The sequence below is a fragment of the Schistocerca serialis genome, chromosome 4, assembly GCF_023864345.2.
Source record: "Schistocerca serialis cubense isolate TAMUIC-IGC-003099 chromosome 4, iqSchSeri2.2, whole genome shotgun sequence".
Classification (NCBI taxonomy): Eukaryota; Metazoa; Arthropoda; class Insecta; order Orthoptera; family Acrididae; genus Schistocerca; species Schistocerca serialis.
Window position 1 is genome coordinate 27,713,686 of NC_064641.1, and position 25,110 is coordinate 27,738,795.

At 38.4% G+C, this 25,110-nt stretch overlaps 1 protein-coding gene across 1 annotated transcript in view; it reads left to right on the forward strand.

Annotated features, from left to right (window-relative positions):
* The first annotated feature begins 464 nt into the window (after positions 1–464).
* Positions 465–25,110, forward strand: part of LOC126473946 (cyclin-dependent-like kinase 5) — a 38,417-nt gene continuing 13,771 nt past the window's right edge. The window contains exons 1-6 of the mRNA XM_050101307.1: positions 465–551; positions 698–786; positions 892–1,085; positions 1,276–1,363; positions 11,526–11,697; positions 23,718–23,929. Of these exons, the coding sequence (XP_049957264.1) occupies positions 515–551; positions 698–786; positions 892–1,085; positions 1,276–1,363; positions 11,526–11,697; positions 23,718–23,929 (792 nt within the window). The 5' untranslated portion in view covers positions 465–514. The remainder of the gene's footprint in view (positions 552–697; positions 787–891; positions 1,086–1,275; positions 1,364–11,525; positions 11,698–23,717; positions 23,930–25,110) is intronic.

Consider the following 25,110-nt stretch of genomic DNA (forward strand, 5'->3'; position numbering starts at 1 on the left):
ATTATGTGTATGTTATATTTTCATCTTCTGTCATTGATAAATGAATGTGCTTACGCTGTATTACGAGTAGAATATGTTCCCGCAATGTGATAGATGTCTTTGCACTTTAAGTTTCCCAAGGTTTGAAATCTAATAGTAATGTCGTTTATACTCCGTTACACTCGTACATGAAATGATGATACGAAGCTGCTGTTGAAAAGGATCGTCATAAAATAAGCTATATTTATGATCTTGGCTTCAGAAGAAATTACTTTCCATCAATTCTTAAATCTGATTGTACACTTTACAGTAGTTTCTTCTAACTGTAATATGATCTGCGATCAGGAAAAATATCATCTGCACAATTTTGTACTTATCGAAACGAAACACATTTTGACTGGCAGTTCAGCTCTTGATTTTGTTTCAGTGGTTGGTAATGTTTGAGCAAATGGCGTTGATAAACTCAGGGTTTGTTTTGTTTATGTACAGGAAGGTTGGTAGCAGTGTGAGGTGTTGATAGCTGTCAGTGTTGAATATGCAAAAATATGAGAAATTAGAGAAAATTGGCGAAGGCAAGAGCATAATTTTTTCCAGTAGATAGTGTTCGGGAGATGCTGTTAAACTGGAAAACCTCTTTGTCGAAAAACGTGATTATCGGTATTGACATCGTCATACAGTGTTTTTGTTTACACTCTTGAGATTTAATCTTTTGTTACAGGTACTTACGGAACTGTATTTAAAGCAAAAAATCGCGAAACGCACGAAATTGTCGCTTTAAAGAGAGTGCGTTTAGACGATGATGATGAGGCAAGTATTTTGTTGAATTGTTTTCTCCTGAGAGAACGTCGGAACTGTATCAAGCCAATATAGTGCTTTGCAGTTATGAATATTAATGTTGTTGTCATTGATTAGGGTGTACCTTCATCGGCGTTACGTGAGATATGCCTCTTAAAAGAACTAAAACACAAGAATATTGTACGGTTGTATGATGTGCTTCACAGCGATAAAAAACTAACGTTGGTGTTTGAACATTGTGATCAAGACTTAAAGAAATATTTTGATAGCTTAAACGGGGAAATAGATCCAGATGTAGTGAAATCTTTCATGTAAGTACACGCAATTGCTTCACTTACAAAGATTTATGAGATTTGCGATTTATGACTTTACCTAACTGATGATAAATGACCTCTACATTTTGTGAGGCTATATAATACTAGTAAATCATGGTTTATATTGTGCCAATGAATGTCTGTGCCCTTTGACTAAACGTAGCAACATTTTAATTTTCTTATGTAGGTATCAACTGCTGCGAGGCCTCGCTTTTTGTCACAGCCATAACGTTCTCCACAGAGATCTCAAGCCACAGAATTTACTTATTAACAAGGTTCGTATAGTTTTTGTCACAAGCACTGTTGAATACATATCAATGTGAAGCATTCATGTCATGAAAATGAGGTTTTAATTCAATTCCAACATCAAACAGTTTACACATGCGTGAAGAAATGAATGTGATGTGTCCTGTCATATTTTGCTTGCTGCTCCACTAACCTCATATTATGGAATAGTTTCATTAAAAAAATTTTGTGACTCTTGCTTCAATTTCTTCATGATGTGTTCAAATGCCAGGATGACTCCTTTGAAAGGGCATGGCCAACTTCCTTCCCCATCCCTCCCTAATCTGATGAGACCAATGACCTCGCTGTTTGGTCTCTTCCCCCAAAAAACCCAACTCTTGTGAAATAGCACATGCTTTGTGTGAATGACCCAACTTCATCATGGTAATGTAGTTACTTAATATTGTAGATGATAATGGTTACAGAAGGCGTTCTGTTAAGTAAAACTTCAGATGAATATAAGATATTGATTCACTGTCCTTATATATTACTGTATAAGAAAGACATGATAACAGAAGTGCAAGCCATGTGTAGAATGAGTTAGCCAGATAATAAAATGCAACTTCTGTTACATGAAGATGTTTTTCATAGAAATTGTTTCAGATGTTCTTAACATGCCTGATTAATTCTTGCAGCAACTGGGTTAAATGTTTGTAATTTTTTACTGTCCTTACCACTTATTTTTAACATGATGGTTTGATACGGCCTGCCATGAATTCCTCTCCTGTGCCAAACTCTTCATGTCAGAGCAGAATAGCACTTGCAACGTACATCCTAAATTATTTGCTGGATGTATACAAATCTGTGACTTCCTCTACAGTTTTTACCCTCTACAGCTCCCTCTAGTACCATGGAAGTTACTCCGTGATGTCTTAACATATGTCCTGTCATCTTGTCCGTTCTCCTTGTCAACCTTTTCCGCATATTCCTTTCCTCTCCGTTTCTGCACAGAATCTCCTCATTACTTACCTTATCAGTCCATCCAATTTTCAACATTTGTTTGTAGCACCACATATCAAATGCTTAAATTCTCTTCTTTTCCAGTTTTCCCACAGTCCATGTTGAGCTACCATACAATGAGTTGCTCCAAACATACATTCTCAGGAATTTCTTCCTCAAATTAAGGCCTGCGTTTGATACTAGTAGACTTCTCTTGGTCAGGAATGCCCTTTTTACCAGTGATAGTCTGCCTTTGACATTCTCCTTCCTCTGTCCGTCATTGGTTATTTTGCTGCCTAGGTAGCAGAATTGCTTAACGTGATCTACTTCGTGACCATCGATCCTGATTTTAAGATTCTTGCTGTTCTCATATCTGCTACTTCTCATTACTTTTGTCTTTCTTTGACTTACTCTCTATCCATATTCTGTACTCATTAGACTTTTCATCTCATTCAGCAGATCATGTAATTCTTCTTCACTTTCACTCAGGATAGAAATGTTGTGTACTGATTCTATAAGCTAAATAATGGAAACTCCAGGATGGAATAATGACAGTATTATGAAAAGGATAGATTGCTTCTAACCATATAGAGGAGTCATTGAGTCACAGACAGGCTCAACAAAAAGATTACTATATATTTAAGCTTTTCGTCAAAACACCTTCTTCTGAAGTAGACCCCCCCCCCCTTCCCCTAACCTCCTTCCTGGTCGCCATGACTAATTATATCCTCACTCACAATTACTTCTCCTTTGAAGGCTTCACATAGAAACAAATCTGAAGTACAGCAATTGGCACAATCCTAAATTACTAGGAATGTTTCACTAGTAAAGTTTGTTCCAAAGTCTATATAATGGAAGGAAACATTCCACGTGGGAAAAATTATATATAAAAACAAAGATGAGGTGACTTACCGAACAAAAGCGCTGGCAGGTCGATAGACACACAAACAAACACAAACATACACACAAAATTCAAGCTTTCGCAACAAACTGTTGCCTCATCAGGAAAGAGGGAAGGAGAGGGGAAGACGAAAGGAAGTGGGTTTTAAAGGAGAGGGTAAGGAGTCATTCCAATCCCGGGAGCGGAAAGACTTACCTTAGGGGGAAAAAAGGACAGGTATACACTCGCACACACGCACATATCCATCCACACATACAGACACAAGCAGACATATTTAAAGACCTTTAAATATGTCTGCTTGTGTCTGTATGTGTGGATGGATATGTGCGTGTGTGCGAGTGTATACCTGTCCTTTTTTCCCCCTAAGGTAAGTCTTTCCGCTCCCGGGATTGGAATGACTCCTTACCCTCTCCTTTAAAACCCACTTCCTTTCGTCTTCCCCTCTCCTTCCCTCTTTCCTGATGAGGCAACAGTTTGTTGCGAAAGCTTGAATTTTGTGTGTATGTTTGTGTTTGTTTGTGTGTCTATCGACCTGCCAGCGCTTTTGTTCGGTAAGTCACCTCATCTTTGTTTTTATATATAATTGTTCCAAAGTCTGTTTTATTAAGGCAGATCAGGAAATTGGTGAATAAACATTGAAAACTTTTGCCTTAAATTAATTTTAACACTATGATTGTTGCATGTAACCATAATCACAATCATGGTACATCAAACTTTTTTTCAGAATGGTAACTTTGAATGCTTCTAATTGTTGAGCTTAACTTATGTTCAGTTCAATTAATCATCAGGTTAAGCATACCTGTGTGAGCAAAGCTATTTGATTGTAAGATGAGACCCTACATAATTCATAGAGGACTGGAAGAAATTTTAAAAATTAAAAAAGAAGATAATAAGAATAAAAAAGAAACACAGAAATAATTTAACACAGTATATACTGCAAATAATATGTGCAATACTATTGTTAAGTACTTCTGTACAGAATAAAAGGAGTGTGCTACAAGGAAAACTTTCTATTTAGTTTTGTAAACCTAAGTTCTATTGCTCAGTTATATGTTGAAATCATCCTTCATATTTCTGTGGTGGGAGATGTAGTATAACAGGTAATGCCATGCACTGTACAGTGGCTGTGAATAAGTCTGTTTTTTTTAGGTTAGATTTGTTGCAGTGGTACAACACTGCTTTCACAGTTTTAGAGGGCGAACTGCTCAACATTTGATGCAGTTAGGAGTTTTAGACCAACAAGAAGGCACAGTGTATGCTGTGATGCAATGAATGTACGAAGCCTGTCTAAAAGTATCCGACCTTTGGCCAGAAAAAATATTTTGAATATCTGATGGGGTTGTGACCCTAATCCCCTTCAAAGTAGGCCCCTTGTGCTTGCACACACTTAGCCCACTGATCCTTCCACTGCCGGTAACACATCTGGAAATCTGTATTCGGAATGGTGTTAAGCTATGTCGTTGTGTTCCGCATGATCTCTTCTGTACTCTCAACGGGATCATTTCAGTGGCATCTTCAGTTTCAGAAACAACCAGAGGTTGCAAGGAGCCACTCCTGGAGAGTAGGGAGGTTGGGAAACGGCTTTAATTCCATGTTTGGCCAAGAAATTTTGGGTCAAGTGGGATGAATGTGCGGGGTCATTGTCGTGATGCAGTTGCCAGATTTTTGCTATCCACATGTCTGGTCTTTTGTGCCGAACTGCGTCACGGAGTTGCCGGAGATCATCTTGATAATACTCCTTTGTCACTCGTTGTCCTTACAGTGTGTATTCATGATGCATAATTCCTTGGACATCAAAGAGGACAGTCAGCACCGCCTTGATTTTGCTTTGCACCTGCTGCACTTTCTTCAGCCTTTGAGGCTCTGGATGCTTCCATTGCAATGACTGTCTTTTTGTTTCTTGGCCGTACACATACACCCATGACTCATCTCCAGTTATCACGGTGTTCAGACACCGATGATCAGTGTTGGTGGAGACCAGAAGGTCCTGTGCAACATCAAAATGGAGGTCTTTTTGATCCGGCGACAACAACTTGTGCACGAATTTCGCAGCCACTTGGTGCATGTTCAAATCATCATGAAAAATTGCATGTGCAGAATCTTTACTCACTCCACCTTCTTGGGCAATCTCCTGCACGGTCAAACAACGATCTGCCATCACCAAATTTTGCACCCTCTCAACAACAGTTGCACTCCGAGCTGTTTGGAGCCTGCCAGAATGCTGGTCACTCTCTGCTGATGTGTGGCCTTTTTGAATCTGTTGAATCATTTCTTAATTTGTGCTACACCTATCGCATCTTCTCCAAACACCTGCTGTATCTTACGAATTGTTTCGCTTCGACAATCACCAAGCTTTTTACAAAATTTGATGCAGTATCTTTGCTCAACACATTTAGTCATCTTGAGAGAATCAGTAATCCGATGAACATGTTGTGTAGCACCTCACTCAGTGACCAACAGGTAGCGACTGACACACTGGAAGGCAGGAACAAAATTCACACGTACGCATAAAGGTCTCTTCCTTTACTGTGTACAATGGTGCCGTGCTATCGTCTCAGTTTTGCGCGGGAAAATCAAAAGTTGGATACGTTATAGACAGACCTCGTATAGCATTCCTGCGAAAAAAATGTAGGCTGTGACTAGTAGTTTCTACTGAGTGTACTTCAGTTTTAACCTCAGATTAATACCATTTTAAACTACAAAGAAGAGTGATTGCTTTTCCCTCTTTCCTTGTATACTGCCTTATTGATTAGTATCCAGCACTGAAATTGAGGCTAAAGCATTCGTATAGATTGCATTACACATATGTGAAGACTAATCGTACCTGATTAGTTCAGTGAAAATGACCATGAAATTTTGAGTCTCGTGGACAGTAAGAGGGCAGCATTTGCGTGGCAAAACAACCACAGTCTGCTTCCAAGGAACTACATTATCAGGAAACGATATCAGAACACAGGTGAACTTCAGAACTGAAGGGTCACTGACGGATGCTTAAGTCCTGAGAAAATGAACGGCTGGTTGAAACCAAAACCATACAAACTGCCTTCAGTGCTACCAAGACAGAGTACAGCCTATGTACTCAAAGCCTCAACCCTATAAGATCTAGGGATGGTGGTACTTTCCTGAAAGGCAGCTGCTCTGTAAAAGGTGATTGGAAGAAACATTTCCAAGAATGGAATTCCTACAGATACCTTCTCTCCCCCCCCCCCCCCCCCCCCCATGAACCATTGACCTCGCCATTGGTGGGGAGGCTTGCGTGCCTCAGTGATACAGATAGCAGTAACATAGGTGCAACCACATCGGAGGGTTATCTTTTGTGAGGCCAGACAAACGTGTGGTTCCTGAAGAGGGGCAGCAGCCTTTTCAGTAGTTGCAGGGGCAACAGTTTGGATGAATGACTGTTCTGTCCTTGTAACACTAGCCAAAATGGCCTTGCTGTGCTGGTACTGCAAACGGCTGAAAGCAAGGGGAAACCACAGCTGTAATTTTTCCCGAGGGCATGCAGCTTTACTGTATGCTTAAATGATGATGGTGTCCTCTTGGGTAAAATATTCCCCCCTTTCAGATCTCCAGGCGGGGACTTCTCAGGAGGATGTCGTTATCAGGAGAAAGAAAACTGGTGTTCTGCAGATTGGAGTGTGGAATGTCAGATCCCTTAATCAGGCAGGTAGGTTAGAAACTTTAAAAAGGGTAATGGATAGATTAAAGTTGCATATAGTGGGAATTAGTGAAGTTCAGTGGCAGGAGGAACAAGACTTCTGGCAAGGTGAATACAGGATTATAAATACAAAATCAAATAGGAATAATGCAGGAATAGCTTTAATAATGAATAAAAAAACTGGAGGGTGGATAAGCTACTAAAAAAAGCATAGTGAACACATTATTGTAGCCAAGATAGATACAAAGCCCATGTCTACCACAGTAGTACAAGTTTATGTGTCAAATAGCTCCGCAGAAGATGAAGAGATTGGTGAAATGTATGATGCAATAAAAGAAATTATTCATATAGTTAAAGGAGACAAAAATTTAATAGTCATGGGGGCATGGAATTCAATAGTAGGGAAAGGAAGAGAAGGAAAAGTATTAGGTCAATATAGACTGGGGGTAAGGAATGAAAGGGGAAGCCGTCTGGTAGAATTTTGCACAGAGCATAACTGAATCATAGCTAACACTCGGTTTAAGAATCATGAAAGAATGTTGTATACATGGAAGTGGCCTGGAGACTCTGGAAGGTTTCAGATAGATTATATAATGGTTTTAAATTGTAAGACATTTCCAGGGAGAAATGTGGACTCTGCCACAATTTATTGGTTATGAACTGTAGACTGAAACTGAAGACACTGTAAAAACGTAGGAATTTAAGGGGATGGGACCAGGATAAACTGAAAGAAGCCGGGGCTGTAGAGAGTTTTAGAGAGAGCATTAGGGATTGTTTGACAAATAATGGGGAAAGAAATACAGTAAAAGAATGGGTAGCTTTGAGACATGAAATAGTGAAGACAGCAAAGGATCAAGTCGGTAAAAAGTCAAGGGCCAGTAGAAATCTTTGGGTAACAGAAGAGACATTGAATTTAATTGATGAAAGGAGAAAATATAAAAATGCAATAAATGAAGAAGGCCAAAAGGAATACAAAAGTCTCAAAAATGAAATCAACAGGAAGTGCAAAATGTCTAAGGAGGGATGGCTAGAGGACAGATGTAAGGATGTAGAGGCATATATCACTAGGGGTAAGATAGATACTGCCTACAGGAAAATTAAAGAGACCTTTGGAGAAACTAGAACCACTTGTATGAATATCAAGAGCTCAGATGGAAACCCAGTTCTAAGGAAAGAAGGGAAAGCAGAAAGGTGGAAGGACTATATAGGGGTCTATACAAGGGCAATGTACTTGAGGGCAATATCATTGAAATGGAAGAGGATGAATATGAAGATGAAATGGGAAATAGAATCCTGCGTGAAGAGTTTGACAGAGCACTGAAAGACCCTAATCAAAACAATGCCCTGGGTGTAGAAAACATTCCATTGGAACTACTGACAGACTTGGGAGAGCCAGTCCTGACAAAACTATACCATCTGGTGAGCAAAATGTATGAGACAGGTGAAATACCCTCAGACTTCCAGAAGAATATAATAATTCCAATCCCAAAGAAAGCAGGTGTTGACAGATGTGAAAATTACTGAACTATCAGTTTAATAAGTCACAGCTGCAAAATACTAACGCGAATTCTTTACAGACGAATGGAAAAACTAATAGAAACTGACCTCGCGGATGACCAGTTTGGATTCCATAGAAATATTGGAACACGTGAAGCAATACTGACCCTACGGCTTATATTAGAAGATAGATTAAGGAAAGGCAAACCTACTTTTCTAGCATTTGTAGACTTAGAGAAAGCTTTTGACAATGTTGACTGGAATACCCTCTTTCAAATTATGAAGGTGGCAGGGGTAAGATACAGGGAATGAAAGGCTATTTACAATTTGTACAGAAACAAGATAGCAGTTATAAGAGTCGAGGGACATGAAAGGGAAGCAGTGGTTGGGAAGGGAGTGAGACAGGGTCGTAGCCTCTCGCTGATGTTATTCAATCTGTATATCGAACAAGCAGTAAAGGAAACAAAAGAAGATTTCGAAGTAGGAATTAAAATCCATGGAGAAGAAATAAAAACTCTGATGTTCACTGGTGACATTGTAATTCCGTCAGTGACAGCAAAGGACCCGGAATAGCAGTTGAACGGAATGGATATTGTCTTAAAAGGAGAATATAAGATGAACATCAACAGAAGCAAAACGAGGATAATGGAGTTTAGTCAAATTAAATTGGGTGATGCTGAGGGAATTAGATTAGGAAATGAGACACTGAAAGTAGTAAATGAATTTTGCTATTTGAGGAACAAAATAACTGATGATGGTCGAAGTAGAGAGGATATAAAATGTAGACTGGCAATGGCAAGGATAGCATTTCTGAAGAAGAGAAATTTGTTAACATCGAGTATAGAGGTAAGTGTGAGGCAGTCGTTTCTGAAAGTGTTTGTTTGGAGTGTAGCTATGTATGGAAGTGAAACATGGACGTTAAATAGTTTGGACAAGAAGAGAATCGAAGCTTTCGAAATATGGTGCTACAGAAGAATGCTGAAGATTAGATGGGTAGATCATAAATCTAATGAGGAGGTATTGAATAGAATTGGGGAGAAGAGAAATTTGTGGCACAACTTGACTAGAAGAAGGGATCGGTTGGTAGGACATGTTCTGAGGCATCAAGGGATCACCAATTTAGTATTGGAGGGCAATGTGGAGGGTAAAAATTGTAGAGGGAGACCAAGAGATGAATACACTAAGCTGATTCAGAAGAATGTAGGTTGCAGTAGAAGCTTTCACAGGATAGATAGCATGGAGAGCTGCATCAAACCAGTCTCTGGACTGAAGACAACAACAGATATCTTTTAAAAAAGTGCACCCACCTTATGTGTGCATACAGATTTGCTCACTACTAAGGTATGAGCATCAGAACTTCAAAGATACAGTAATCATCATCTTCAAAAAGGAAAATTTGCCTGATTGTAGTTAGTGTTTTGAATTTTTTCTGCTCTGAGTTACAAGAGAAGGCCAGAGAATAAAACTGACCATTGCACTTGGCCTTTTATAGATCTAGTCAAGTCCTTTGACTCAGTTAAGGAAGATGCAGTCCATAGAAAAATAATATGTTGAGAGACTTTTTAATTGCTGCATGCCAACATGGAAGGCATTATTCTCCCTATAAGCTCTAGTAGAGGACAAGGAGAACAATTTGGAATAGTTACAGGAGTTACACACGAATATGTAGTTGCCTGCAGCCATTAATCTGCTCAAAGCAGAATAACCACTTGGAATAAGAAATGGAGCACAGGACTGATGGATGGTTACGTAAACCTCAAAAGATTAAGGGCAAGGAAAACCGTATCTTTGACAATCATTATACAGCTCCTGTAAGCTGAGACAGTATCATTTTCACTTGCTTGGTATATGATAAGCAAGTCCTCCCACTCCTCATGACAAAGCTTATAAAACCATTGAACTTTATTTCAACAGCAGACAGACACACATACTGTATCAACATTTGTATACTGTCTAATCAGTTTATTGTTTCCTAACAAACAGTGGCAATTTTCTGCAGGACATAAAACTATTTTACCTATATCGCCATTTACTTGTGGACAAGTGCAAACTGATACGGAAGTCCATTGCCGTATATGTACTTTCACAACCTTCACTCACTTACAGCAAAGGGTTTTCAGTAATAGTAACATCAACACTGCGCCTATTCTGAATGTGTAACAGTATGTGATAATATGAACTTTAACTTTTATCTGTAAAACTTGGGTGACAGGATGCATGTAATTAGCTTGGAGAAATATCATCAGTGCTGTCTGAGCAGAAACCTGAGAATAAAATGACAAGACTGGCATACCCAAACCAGTGCCCTTGAAGAAGCCAATGCTACAAGAATTGAGGTGAGAATAATTGAATATCAGTTTTGATGAAGTAACATCTTCCTAAGTAAATCATGCCTACTGTACATATGGCTGGGCATCATATGCACAAATGACAACATAAAAGTTAAAAGGATACTCTGAAATGCAATATGGAGAAATGCTGGGTCAGTATTGAAAACTGGGAGTATGTAACAACTAATCAACAAGACTGGTAATTTATCTGCTTTTGGCTTGTTGTCACTTTAATGTTAAGTAACTAAAATTGTGCTAAATTTCATTATGTTGTATAATTCATGTGGCATCACTTATGGAATTTGACTTAAGAAGTGTGTAATACATACTCATTCTTCATGTTCTGTTAGATTAACTAGTGACTTGCATATTTAAACAGGTAAAGATACTTGGAACAACCTGTGGCCTACATAATGCAAAGACAAAGAAAGAGCTCCAGAATTTCAAGAAATTTCAAACCTTGTACTACATCATCATTCATTACCCTTGTGTTCCTGCTAGCTTTCTGATTACGGTCTTTCACTGGATGTAAATCATGTTGGATTTATTTTTGCAGTCAGTCAGGGTGTAGGAGACAAAATGCTGAAGGGAACATTCAATTTCATCTGCCTTACTGATTTTTTGGCTGTTCACTAATGTTCAGTTAATTTAGGGCATGCATTAGGTAAATGTGGTCTGTATCCTGCCACACAAGGCTAGAATTTTATGTAATGTGACAATTGAGAAAGGAATAATTTGTAAAGTATCATTAATTGTTGTGTGATGTAATTCAAACGTTTTGAATTAACCGTACAAGAATGTCTTACTGTCTTCTATTCCTTTCCCAGAATGGTGAATTAAAATTGGCAGATTTTGGTCTTGCTCGTGCTTTTGGTATCCCTGTCAAATGCTACTCAGCAGAAGTTGTGACATTGTGGTATAGACCTCCTGATGTCCTGTTTGGTGCCAAACTTTACACTACGTCTATTGACATGTGGTCTGCAGGCTGCATATTTGCTGGTAAGCACTTTACTCAGAATAATTCGAAATTCCCAATTTAATGCTTTGTGTGAGAGGTGGGCTTGTTGAATATGTTTTGCACAAGATACATGATTCCACTCTGAAACTGATAAAGAAGGCAAAATCTGCATGAAAAACATAGCCTGCTTGGTAACCTTAGGACTGTTTGGTGAAATTGAGTTTAAACCTGTGTCATCAGCAGTCATGACATTTTTGATCTGCTTTTTGAAGTCATTGGAAGATCATTTCTGTAGTTTAACAGTAAGACCAGACCCAGTATTGATCCTCGGGGGACTACTTATATTATGGTCCCTTATTCTGAGGTCAGCCTTATTCCTGTGACCCTCTGCTTTCCATTAGGAAGGTAAGGCTACATCCATCCAAGAGGAATGTTATTAATGCCATAAGATTTTCGTGTACCACATACAATCATATGAATTGTGAGTAACTGTTTATGCATCACATAATAGATGCTTATTAAACATCTTGTTAGGGTACAGGAGACACACCAAAAATTGATTTGTATAAAGTGAGGTGGAACAGCATTCTAAAATTAAGATTTTATCCTGAGAATAAAGAGTTGTATTTCCATAATAAGATGTTAAGTATCAGTGACATCCTGCTTAATTATCGATCCATCCTTAATAAACTAATTCACTGAGTAGTAAGATTTATGTAGCGGAGTATCATGTAGCTTCTTTTTCAGTAGAGGTTCACGTTAATAACATTCTTGTCTTTGTCTGTTCAAGAGTTTCACTCCCATACGTTGAGGATTCTCAGGAAATAATTTGTATCAGTTGACAGGAATTGTGAAACTAACTTATTTTTTTTGTACTATACAAATGATCTGAATGATTTTCCAGGAATAATTTGGGTTCGCTGTATAAAAAGATTATAATATTACCTTAGAGGGTGCAGGCTTTAAATAATGGATGACATGATTCACTTGGGTGGGCAACATACATTTTGTGCTGACTTTTTTTTTATTGAGCTTCAGTATATGTGTTATATTACCAAAGCTTCCTTAAAAAGCAATACTATACCTTATTACAGGTCCAAAATAACTGTGGTATGCAATTTCATGTGTGTCCATGTCAGTGGCACTGGATAATATATGCATATCAAATAAAAAGATACATGATGTACTTCACAAATATCCAATATGGACATCTAAGTTTAAATTCTTGTCTAAATTTAGGCCCAAAAATTTGGCAGGGTCAATTCTACTAGGATCGGGAGGACTATTTGTCAGCTAAAGGCAATGGGAAATAGTGGGTATCAAATTTTGCTGGAGAGACATTTGGTGTAGTTGTAGGCAGTATTGCTCTTTCAGCCATTGTTTCATATTGTGACATTGCTTCCCTCTGTTTTCTATTGTTGAACTTTATTAATTGTTGATCTTTTATGTTGATGTTTGTTAGCTCCATATTTTGGAAGAGGGAAAATTGTGTGGTTTTTTTTCCTTTATTAATTGGTAAGTTAAACACATTTATGGTTTATTAAGTTATTTTATCATTTCCAAACGAGGTTATAACAATGAAATTACTTACTTTCAAGCCGAATAAGAACCATTACATGTTTACATTATTTACCCTCAAAAAAATTACAAAGCAGGGTAACTGGGTACAGTTACTGAGCGGAGATTGCAAAATAATATGATATTATTCCATATCAGGTTTTGAAAAAATGTCAACAACCTACATCAGGGGCGGGCAAACGTTGCACACGGCTCATGAGCGCACAGCGCTGCACGTGTGCTGCTCGCGTGCAATCATCGACCGGGGCAGTGGCGACAGCGGGAAGGTTGCGGCAGTGTAGTACCAGGCTAAGCTGTGGACATTGATGCGAAGTGACCACTACGTAGTGAACTTTGTATTTCAAGAACCGGAAAATGCAGAGTGAATCAAGGAAACGGAGAAGTTGAGATCTGCTATCTTTTAAAAAGAAATGGGAGAATCATTTTTTCTTTGTGCAAAAACGTGAAAATTCAAAATGTTTAATATGTGGCAGTATTCTCGCTGGTCAGCAGAAGTTTAGTATTGAATGCCATTATAATAAATTTAATGAGTACAATTTATTGTCGGATTCTGGGTGGATGGGGAAACTGACTGACCTTAAGAAGAGCGATCTGACGATACTACACGAATCTGGCATAAGTTGCTGTTGTCACGAGAGATCTGCGACTTTCTTTCGTCATGTCTCTCATCTAACTGATTTAACATTTTATAGAGCACTGTTTTCAATTTTCCATGACGACAACAATGATAGCCCAGCGGTACGTGCAAGTTATAAGATTGCGCTTAATATAGCGAGAGCTGGAAAACCATTAGCTGAAGGTGAGTTTATAAAGGCGTGTATCAGTGGTGCTGCTGATTTACTTTGCCCACTGAATACAAATCAGTTTCGAGCTATCACTCTTTCTCGGCGGACTGTAAGTGATAGTATAAGTGCCGTGGCAGCTGACGTTTACCGTCAATTAAGGAGTGCAGTGCAGGAGTTTATTGCATTTGATGAGTCCACATATATTTCAGACACCGCGCAATTAGTGATATATGTCCGCGGCGTGGACACCGCTCTGCACATAACAGAGGATTTTTTAGACATGATATCTTTAAAAAGCACGACCACCGGTGCGGACATCCTTAAAGCCATTGAAGACGCTTCAATTCAGCTGGCTTAAACTGGGAATGTTTGGTGTCAGTGACAACAGATGGAGCACCTGGAACGAAAGGGCAAGAAATGGGATTTGTTGGATTACTGAGAAAAAAAAGCTACAGTTTACAGAAAAATCATTGTACAGCATCCTCTGCATTTTTCACCAAGAAGTAGTCTGTGCAAAAGCAGCAAAACTGGGGGGACGTCATGCAGGTGGTTATTCAGGCAGTTAATTATTTGAGATCCCACGGGAATACGCATAGTTTCACACATATTTAGCTGAAATTGGGGGAGAGTACGGTGACATACAATCCCACAGTGAAGGCCGCTGGCTTAGCCTCGGTAATGTACTCAAAAGATTTTTTGAGCTGAGAATACCAATAAATCAGTTTTTAAAGGACAAATGAAGGTACGATCCCAAGTTAGAAGATCCAGAGTGGGTTTGCCGACCTTGCATTTTAGTGGACATTACCGGACACATGAATGCATCAAACACAAGTTGGCAGGGAGAAAATCACCTAATTTGTGAAATGGCTGAAAAGGTGCAAGGTTTCACTAGCAAGCTTGACATGTTGGAACGACAGCTCTCGTCAGGGAATGCACTGCATTTCCCTACTGTCTCTACTGTGCGAGAACAGAATTGCAAAGAATATGGTTTGGTACTTAGTGCAATAAAAGAGGAATTTCTCAAGCGATTGGGGATATATCATATTTATCCCAAGTTTTTGAATGGTTCTCGAGACCATTTGCTGTTTCTGTAGATGATATTCATCCCAATTTGCAAATTGAATTAATAGATATACAATGTAATTCTCGTCTGAGAGACAAGTTCCTTCTGGCAAGACGTATAATAGACTCTTATCAAGACTTTTCACAGCAAGAGTTTCCTCGTCTCCATCGTGAAGCCGCGGAGATAATGTCAATGTTTGGCTCGACGTACGTTTAAGTCTCGGTTAAGAGCAAACATCAGTGATGAAAATTTACGTAACTGTTTGCGTTTGTCTGTATGTAGAAATTTGGTTCCAGACATTAAACTTATTGTAAATTCGATCTGTGATAATGATATAAAACGTATCGTAGGTTCAGAAATGGCTCTGAGCACTATGTGACTTAACTTCTGAGGTCATCAATCCCCTAGAACTTAGAACTACTTAAACTTAACTAACCGAAGGACATCACACACATCCATGCCCGAGGCAGGATTCGAACCTGCAACCGTAGCATATCGTAGGTAATAAGTACTCTTTCAAAGCATGATTTCTTTCAAGCACTCCTACTAACCTTATGCCTTCATTCAATAAAGCAAGCTAGGAAACAAAACGCATTACAAAGGAAGAAGCGGAGAGATGGTATGGTGGGGAGGGGAGGGAAGCGGGTGGCCAGCTTGCCCCTGTGTGCACGCAGAATACCCACTAACTGCACACGAGGAAGTGCACAGCACACGTGCAGGATTCCTGCCCGCCCCTGACCTACATTGAAAAGTGTCCAGATTGCAGTTATGCTGTAAATGATGTTTTAAGAATTGTGCATGAATAAAGTTAAAATACTTAGGGAACCAGAAGCAGCTGATGGTGTGCTAAAATCAGTCATATACCACCGAATTAAAGGGTGGAAATTGTATTTTTCTGAGAGTCTGGAATTAGGGAATAAAAAGAAGAAATTAAATCTGATCCTTGATACAGGATTTGCATAATTTTATTCTAATTTCTTCTTTGGTTGGAGGAAACCACTGGATAAATTAGGCCTTGGGCATCAGCAAGCTCTTACTCCACGCATTGAAGCTGCAGTGACCCATTGTTTAATTGCTCATACAGAAATGGCGTATCCATGTGACGGATAAGAACTTAAGTTATTGGTACTGCAATAGGTTAAGCAGAATTCATTGAAAACTCCACTTAAGGATGGTCATCCTCGTGAGGATTAAATTTTCTTTACTTTACATTTCTGATCACAAATTTTTTTGTCATCAGACTACTGGTTTTGGTCTATATGATCATCGTCAGATCTGTTCAATAAAAACATGTCCTAATGTTCTGCAGCCATAGTGGCATCGTCAAATGTTAAACACAAAATTAACACTAGCATCGTCAAATATATACAAATAACAGCATATGCAAGAGTCATCTTGTCAGTAGCTGTAAAGGAAATATATTCTATATTTGGGTCACTGTTTTATTTGCGACCAGACTAGGGTCTCTACTGGGTCAGGTAGGGAGTAGACAACTGCTTTGTCCTGTATTGCTGCAGATGACACTTGCCTGCTACCATTGATCCAAATACATACATCTTTACAAGCCACTGTACAGTGCATTGCTAAGGGTACATTGTACCATTGCTAATCATTTACCTTTGTGTTCCACTCACAAATAGAGCGAGGGAAAAATGACTGTTTGTATGCCTCCATGTTGTTGTTGTTGTGGTCTTCAGTCCTGAGACTGGTTTGATGCAGCTCTCCATGCTACTCTATCCTGTGCAAGCTTCTTCATCTCCCAGTACCTACTGCAATGCCTCCATATGACCCCTAATTTGTCTTATATTTGTGCACCTTATGCGAAATGTACGTTGGCAGCAGTGGGGTCCTTCTGCAGTCAATTTCAAATATCGGTTCTCTAAATTTTCTGAGTAGTGTTCCTCGAAAAGAACATCACCTACCCTCCAGAGATTCCCACTTGAGTTCCCAAAGCATCTCGATAATACTTTCATGTTAATCGAACATACTGATAACAAATCTAGCAGCTCGCTTTTGAATTGCTTTGGTGTCTTCCTTTAATCTGACTTGGCGCCACATACTCAGATTGGCCGTGGGATTGTCCTGTTGCCATTTGTCGGTTGACAGGCAGCGCTGTGGTTGTCGGTTCACACATACATCACAATCTCCAACAGGCAAAGCATTAGTGGTCATGCGTTGCCCAGAGCATCTGGCAAGAGGGCAATCCCACACCCAATCGGAGCGCGTGGTGCCAAGTTTCCGTAGTTTAAAAATTGTGCATTGTCGATGTATATAACATTAGTAATTTCGGTTCCTCCTGGTATCGGATATCCAGGGTTAAAATTTCATGACACAATTTTTGTCCACCCTGTATTGTTCCACATTGTTTCTGGTTTCTCTCTGTAGCACTTTTGTCATTGCCCTGTTCTTTTCCTCTATTGATGACCTGCAATCTTTGTCAAACTATTTCTGGGTTCTTCTGTTCCTTCTTATGCCTATTATTTCTTCTGCAGCATGTTTAATGGGTTTTTCAATTCTGCTCCACCTTTTGTCTATTCCTACTGTGGTCCCTTCATTGCTCAACTTTCTGCTTAGTGTTACTTGGTATTTTTTTACTTCATCAGGGATTTTCAGTTTGTCAGTAACCCATTTCATCATTTTTGCCTATTCTGTTGTCGATGCCATTTGTTAGTGACAGTTTCTCTCTCAAGACTGATTTTATCACAGAGTGGTCTGAGTCACAGTTTGCTCCTCTGCAGCTCCGTACATCCATAACTGACATGTCAGTCACTAAAATATGATCAATCTGATTGGCTACTTCATTGACTACAGACTTCCAAGTACCCAGATGGATCATTTTGTGTGGGAAGCAGGTACTTTTAATAATCATATTATTTCTTGCTTTGAATTGACATAGTAAGTATCCATTCTTGTTGTATTCTTCGTGTAGTAAATGTTCTACAGAAACTCCATATGGATGTTCATTCCTTCCTATTTTTGCATTAAAATCTCCTACTGCTAGTGTCAGGTCATATTTAGGTACTGTACAGAATACTTGTGCCAAGTCTTTGTAGAACTGTTCTTTAATTATGTCCTTTGTTGAATTTCTGTAATATTCTTTTTTTTTACAGTATGGGGTTATTAGCCCCACACCCAATCCTCAACCTGGAGGACCAGAATTTGTATTAGGTTTGCTCCACTAGGGAAGCTGGCTCCACACTCCTCATTCATGACCAATCTGGCTTGGGTGACTCTGCTAGTAGCTATGCAACCGCCGGCACAACTCGCAAACCCTCCCACCTGGCACTGAAGGTGCCTACTATAGGGCGGTGTCTCCTGGGAAGGTTGGCAAGCTACTAATTACTTGAAATCAAAGTCAAAACTTCTCATGATTGTTTCCAATTTCCCGCCTGACCCAATGCCCTTATTTTTAAGGGTTATTTTAGTTTCCTAACAGGTTAAGTGTCAGGTTTTGATTTATGCCATATGCATTTTTGAGATGCCCAGAGTCAAAACATTCAGTTGGATCCTTGCATCTGAGCCATCGAGTGTATTGATGACGTAATCAGGAACATTTTCCACTTAATGATTTTCTGTTAAAACAGCTGTATCATCAGCCAACAGAAATGATTAACATTGGTGGGTAAGTCATCAACACAGAGCGGAAGGGAATAGCCTTAAGGGACATCTTGTCACTGTCCTCCATTTTGAAGTCTAATTTTCTGTAGTTGAGCAGACAATTGCTCTTTACTTTCACGTGGATATGACATGGACAGCTGTTCTGCACTCTCCCAGTCTAATGCTCATCTAGTTCGTGTGTTTGCAATGTGTGGTTTAGTGAGTTGAAGGCCTATTGAATGTCTCTGAAATTTTCAGCCAGTTTATTACTTTTGTCCAGTGAATTGCTAATCTTGGAAATACTTTATTTGGTGTCTACAGTATTTTCTGCTTAATGGAAGCCATATGCATATGTTTTCCATAAAATTTTGTATCTCAATAGTAGCTACTTTCTCAGACTCTATTGATAAAATCTGAAGAAGAAGAGAGGTAGAGACTTTCAACACAGCTGGGATACAACCTTGTTCAAAAGACTGATTTATTAATACAGCTGGTGTGGACTTCTTATTTTACACACTTTAATTATCTTTGAGGATATCCTGCCCCAACTGGTAGAATTTTGTTTTTTTAACCATAAAATAATAACGTCTGTGTCCACTATCAAAACATTTCAGAATTTTGAGATGCTCAGACTTAAAGGAGTTTATTTTTTTCTGGTAGTCTGCTATATGACATGTGATGTCACTATATTTGTGAAAAATTCGTTGGAACACTCTGATATTCATGCAGGAATAACAATGGCGTCCTTTTCGAGCTGAATTTCAGGAAGTTACAAAATTTATATTTCATGATTTACTATGGTGTCTTTAATTGAATTTTACATCTTAAAATTTGCTTGTTTGTCATTGGTTTTTCATCTTTCACAACATTTTAAAATATTGTTTTGTAACTGGTCCACACAATAGAAGACATTGGGAAGATCACAGAATATACCAATAGGATAACTTTCCTTGTTCTGGTCTGCTAGGTCTTCATTTTTTGTGTCTTGTATCATGGTCTCTGTGAAGAATCCTTGACAAATCCTGAACTTATAGTACTTAAAAAGTTCTACTCAGAAATATATGTCAGTTTTCTGCCACTTTACAAAAAATATTTGAAAATATCTAAAGAGGCGAACTGAGTCTGTAATTAGAAGTGGTTTGCTTATCTCCAGTTTTATAGATGGGTGCTACTGCTGCATATTTAAGTGTGTCAGGAAATATGCCCGAAATTATTGACTGACTAGTTGCACCCAATGGTGTTACCTGCAGCTAAACAATTTCTTATAAAGAAATGTTAATGCTGAAACTCACAATTCACATGTATGCACATCACAACAGTTATCCACTTGTGGCCCAGCAAAGTGTGGCGTCATAAGGGGGAGAGGGGGGGGGGGTGGAAAATTTTGAGACAATGAGATGAGCTGGCAGAGTATGCATTCCTCATAGCTCACATGTTTACTTAAGGTAAAAATTTTTACGTGTTCGAGTAGTGAATTACAGAATGTACCAGGAAAGAGAGTAAATAATTTCAAGATTGTTTCCAAGATGCCTAGCGTGGAAAACATCATAATTGTATTAGTGTTTATGGAGAGCCAGAGAAATACTGTAATATGTCCCTGTGAACAACATTCCAAGACTTCTTGTTATCTGTGAATATGTATAGATTTCTGTCTCTTGATACATGTGAGCAGCCAGTGTAGAGTTGTCAATGTGAAAAACGTGATGTGCCCAGATGAATACCTGCCACTTTTAATGTTTGTCCTTGACTCATATTTATAATGATCAAGAAGGCCACTTTCAGAGGGAACTGTAAGCATTTGAACTGAAAAGACAAGTTTGTTGGCTCGATAGGAATTCATGCTATCAGTATTGTCTTTCGTATGGCTCTGCCAGTGATGATGGTGGCCTGCACGATATACCTTCTCAGCTCCATGATAGTAACTTGGTGCCATTGCACAGTCTTGGTGGATCCAGGTTATGCATCAGTGTGACAGGCACTCCCACCTTCAGCTCCAACTAGTGCGATGGCGTCCCCGACAGCTCTAACGAATATAGAAACTCTACAGGGTCTGTAGTAGTGTCTGTTTTCATAACTGTATCCATTGACAGGGAGGTTGTAACCCCACCAAATATATGATCAGTAATTTTTTATTAATGTTTCCCACCGATTCATTCTTTGGGTGCTCTTATCTGTACGCTAAACTTAATGCATTCATTTGGTAGTTAACATTCATGGAAGACTTTTAGTTATGTTACCCATCCCATGGGAGCAGCAATCATGTTGACCATCCCATGGGTACAGTGACTCTTTCTGGAATAAAAGATGACATATGTGTTAATTCAGGGTATAGACTATATGTATCCAAATAGACTATATGTATCTAAATCCATTCAGACATTTCATCATAAATGAGGAACAAACATACTAACTCGGCCAAGAAAGAAAATAAGCAATTTCTAGTTTGGTGCAGCACAAATTTTATATTTGTTTGTGTAACAACGTCATATGCCCTCATGCGTATGCCTATTACCAGTGGATAGGCTTGCATATCCTAATCAGATCCTGCCTAACTAAAAGTCTACCACATTCTAGATGTAAAGGCACATCATCTGTCATACAGCATTTAAATGCTACCATGGTCATGAGTCTTCAAGTGTTTAGAAGCTGTAAGATAGCCTGATGCTCGGTGGCTAAAATGCAATAGGATTATATGAAAGTATGGATCAAACACTTTGAGGATTGTTTAAGCATTGTATTCATGACATTGAATTGTATTACGTATGACGTATTACACAATAAAGGTATTTCCCCAAATACGGTACAGTTCAAAAGACAAAAAGTAAATAGCCTTTCTAAGAGTAATTATTGTTCTAAATTTCACGTTGAATGCTTCAAATCTATAAATATCTTGTACTAAACACATTTAAAAGTAGCATATGTGTTCATTTGCGCTATAAGCTAAATCCATTCCAAATTTCTTCCAAATCTGTCCTGCCATTTCAGCATAAAGGAGTAACAAGCATATACAGAACTTTTGCATTTATAGTATATGTAATGATTACAAAGATAGCATAAAAATAGTCCCTTCAAGTGGGCTCAAGATTTTAATACTCTGCAAGAAAACGATCATAGACAGCAGAATTGCTACTTTTTAGTGACCTGGTGAGTCCTGTTATCTCCTAAGGAATTGTGTTTTCGAAATTACTGTCAGCTGATGGTACATGCAGTGTCTGCACATATACATCTAATGCATCTGTAAGCAGTTGTTTATTAGTCGATGCACAGTGACATTTTCTGTCACTGTGAGGAAGAAATTATTGAATTTAGTGGCCAAGGATTTGAAAGTATCATCATTTCTGCCGTAGCTCCTGTGTGGGTCTCGGTTTCATTTGGAGCACAGTTTTTGTTTGTTAATGTCTTCTCTATTCTTAGAATGTTTTATGTTTTGAACAGAGTGCATTTGCCTGCTACATTTACCTAGCTTGCTTTTGTTCAGTTTTACACAAATTTCTTTCTGTGGAAAACAAGACTACAAGAAATGATGTAGGAATCTATTTAAGAAATACTTAAACTTTTGATCTACACTGTCTGCTGTATAAATTTTTTCCCAGGATTCTTTCTGTAATTCCTCTCTAAACATTATGATTGAGTCATTGTAGATTATTATGTGGTGCAGTAATTTTTTCTGTTAGCTTTATTGCCTAAAGCTAACTGGACAGCATGTTTTTTATTGTTAACATTTGACCTTCATGGTTAGAGCAAAGATAATGTAAATCTACCCACTTTACCTCTACCGAACAAGATGGTTCAATATTTGCCATACTGGATTTGCTTCCAGAAGATGCAGTGTTCCAAAATCTTGTCTGACCATCTAGACTTAGTCCCCCGTGAATCATTTACAGCGAATACTTGGATGTTTCCTTCGAAAAAGACACTCTGTTTCTTTCTCAGCTCTTGTTCAGTTTTGAGTTTGTGCTCTGCCTCTAATCACTTCTTTATCCATAGAATACTAAACCCTAATCTTTCTTCATTCCTCCCTTGTTTTGTAATTGGTTTTCAAGTTCTGTCAATAGCAGGTTCAATAGAGGTGGAGAATTTTGAGGTGTGAACCTATAATGGGGAAGCAGTTAAAGCTGTGGCAGCATGAATGTAATTTTGCTACTCACATATTGTCTGAAGAAAACTTAGAAAATCTGAAATAGGAGACTGAGCTGGAATAGATTCGACTGCAACATCTTTTTCATCTTCTTCTTCTCTTTCAAGAAATCTTCTTCTTCCTCTTCTCTTTCACGAAATTTCAGGCCCAAGGTTTATTGTCGTGTGCAACAATCAACATGACCAAATATTTGCTGTCTGCTAGTGTATTTTGTCTGTTATAGAAATGACCATAACTTAAATTTAACATCAAATTATTTTTTTTTATTGTGGTTTCTAACCAAATTACATTCGTAGGACACAAGGAATCTTGAGATCAATAAAAACTGTTCTTGTTTTGAGAATGGTGATATTGGGAATATCTCAGATAACAAAATTTGTGCACATGCATATCATATTGTGAACTGCTGTATTTGTTGCTTTGATAAGGACGCAGGGTCTGGGCTGTGATGCCCCATCAACAAAGAGGTTATTAGAGGTAGAGCAGAAGTTTGGATCAAGCAAGGATGGCAAGGAAAATCACTCTTGTCTTTTTTGAAGGATACTCAATTTAAGAAAACCATGAGAAACCCATAACTATCTAGATGTTATGTAATTTGCTTAGCATGATAGGAAATAATTTCTGTAAAAGTCCACATGAATTTCAGCGGCCTACTGTTAATCTCATTTACAAACAAGCATTTCAATGTCATTTAGTAATATGTTTGTTGGATTTTTGAATTTGTTAGCTCCTGGAATCATCTTTGCAACGGTCTAAGGTGAAACTGAATGATCAAATATTTTTTTCTGTGCATTGCTACAGACACTTTGACTTTATCTGAACTAATTTTATTCAGTGCACATTTTGCAGCTCAGCAGATTTTTTTAACATTATTTGTTGATACACCAATGTGTTTTCCAGAGTTGGCGAATGCAGGGAGACCACTCTTTCCTGGTTCAGATGTCGAAGATCAGTTGAAACGAATCTTTAAGTTGTTAGGTACTCCAACTGAAGAGACATGGAGTGGTCTGACACAACTGCCAGATTATAAACCATTTCCAATTTATCATCCAAGCATGGCATTTAGTCAAGTAGTGCCGAAGTTAAATGCCAAAGGTCGGGACCTTTTACAGGTAAGCAGTTATCAGATTTCACTTTAGCATGTGATCACTCATATAATGTAGTATTAATTTTGCTCTAGTCGGGAAATAGTGTAGTAGTTTTTCAAACAACGGAAAAATCCAGATTTTATTTAAAATAAGCATAAAATAGTTCATCTTTTTTGAAAGTAATGTTATACCCTTTCAGTTTACAAAATTATGACTTCAATATTCTGAAAATAATAACAGTAATTTCTGGAACCTTTCTTCTTTCTTCAGATAATTCCCTTAATGCCAAATGAGGGGGAAGGGGGGGAGGGAGGGGGAGAGAGAGAGAGAGAGAGAGAGAGAGAGAGAGAGAGAGAGAGAGAATTCAGTTCTAGTAACTAGTGCCTTTTTCCCTTGCCTATATTGTTACTGTGTAACGTGTTTCATCATGTACACTGGCTCTTCCAATACTTTTGGTTGATTGAAAAAGCTGGTTGCTTATGAAATAATATTAAGGGAAATGTAAAATGCAGAAAATAAATTTTTGAGAAGAGCATAAGGTTAGTCCATAATGCTCACATGAGCAGTGAAAAAATACGAGGAGGATTGGAAGTTGAAAAATAAAATACACAAATGTTTTTGAAAATTGGAATATGAAGAAATTTACATACAACTCAAATGAACTTTATTCCATAGATTTGGAATGTGCCAATATACAGATCATAAGAAGTGCAGATCTGTACATTATGTCCAACTTTGAGAATTCAGTATAGTATAAAACCCTCACATACCACATTTGGAGCCCCTAAACATAGTAACATGAAATCATATAATGCGTGAATGTACTTTTGGGAATTCCTCCCCCCCCCCTCCCCCCCACCTTCACCTTGCCTCCTTGCCATTCCTGACACACAGGTTGTATGGGAAACCACAAGGCATTAACAGTTGATCCTGGGGAACTACAACGAAAAAAGTTGCAGACCGGTATATTGATAACTTTTACTTATGGACCGTCTGACAGCAACTGAATAAAACACAATTTTCGTGCCATACGCGTTTCGCCTTTTATTTTCTGCAAGGCATCATCAGTGGCAGGTTGCGTGGACAGTTTTGTTACATATTACACTCCTGTTGCATTTTTGGTGTTGTTATTCTTGTTATGAACACCAATTTACGGTTTTTTCCACATTCCACAGCACTATGCACTGAACGCTTGTTTTAATGCC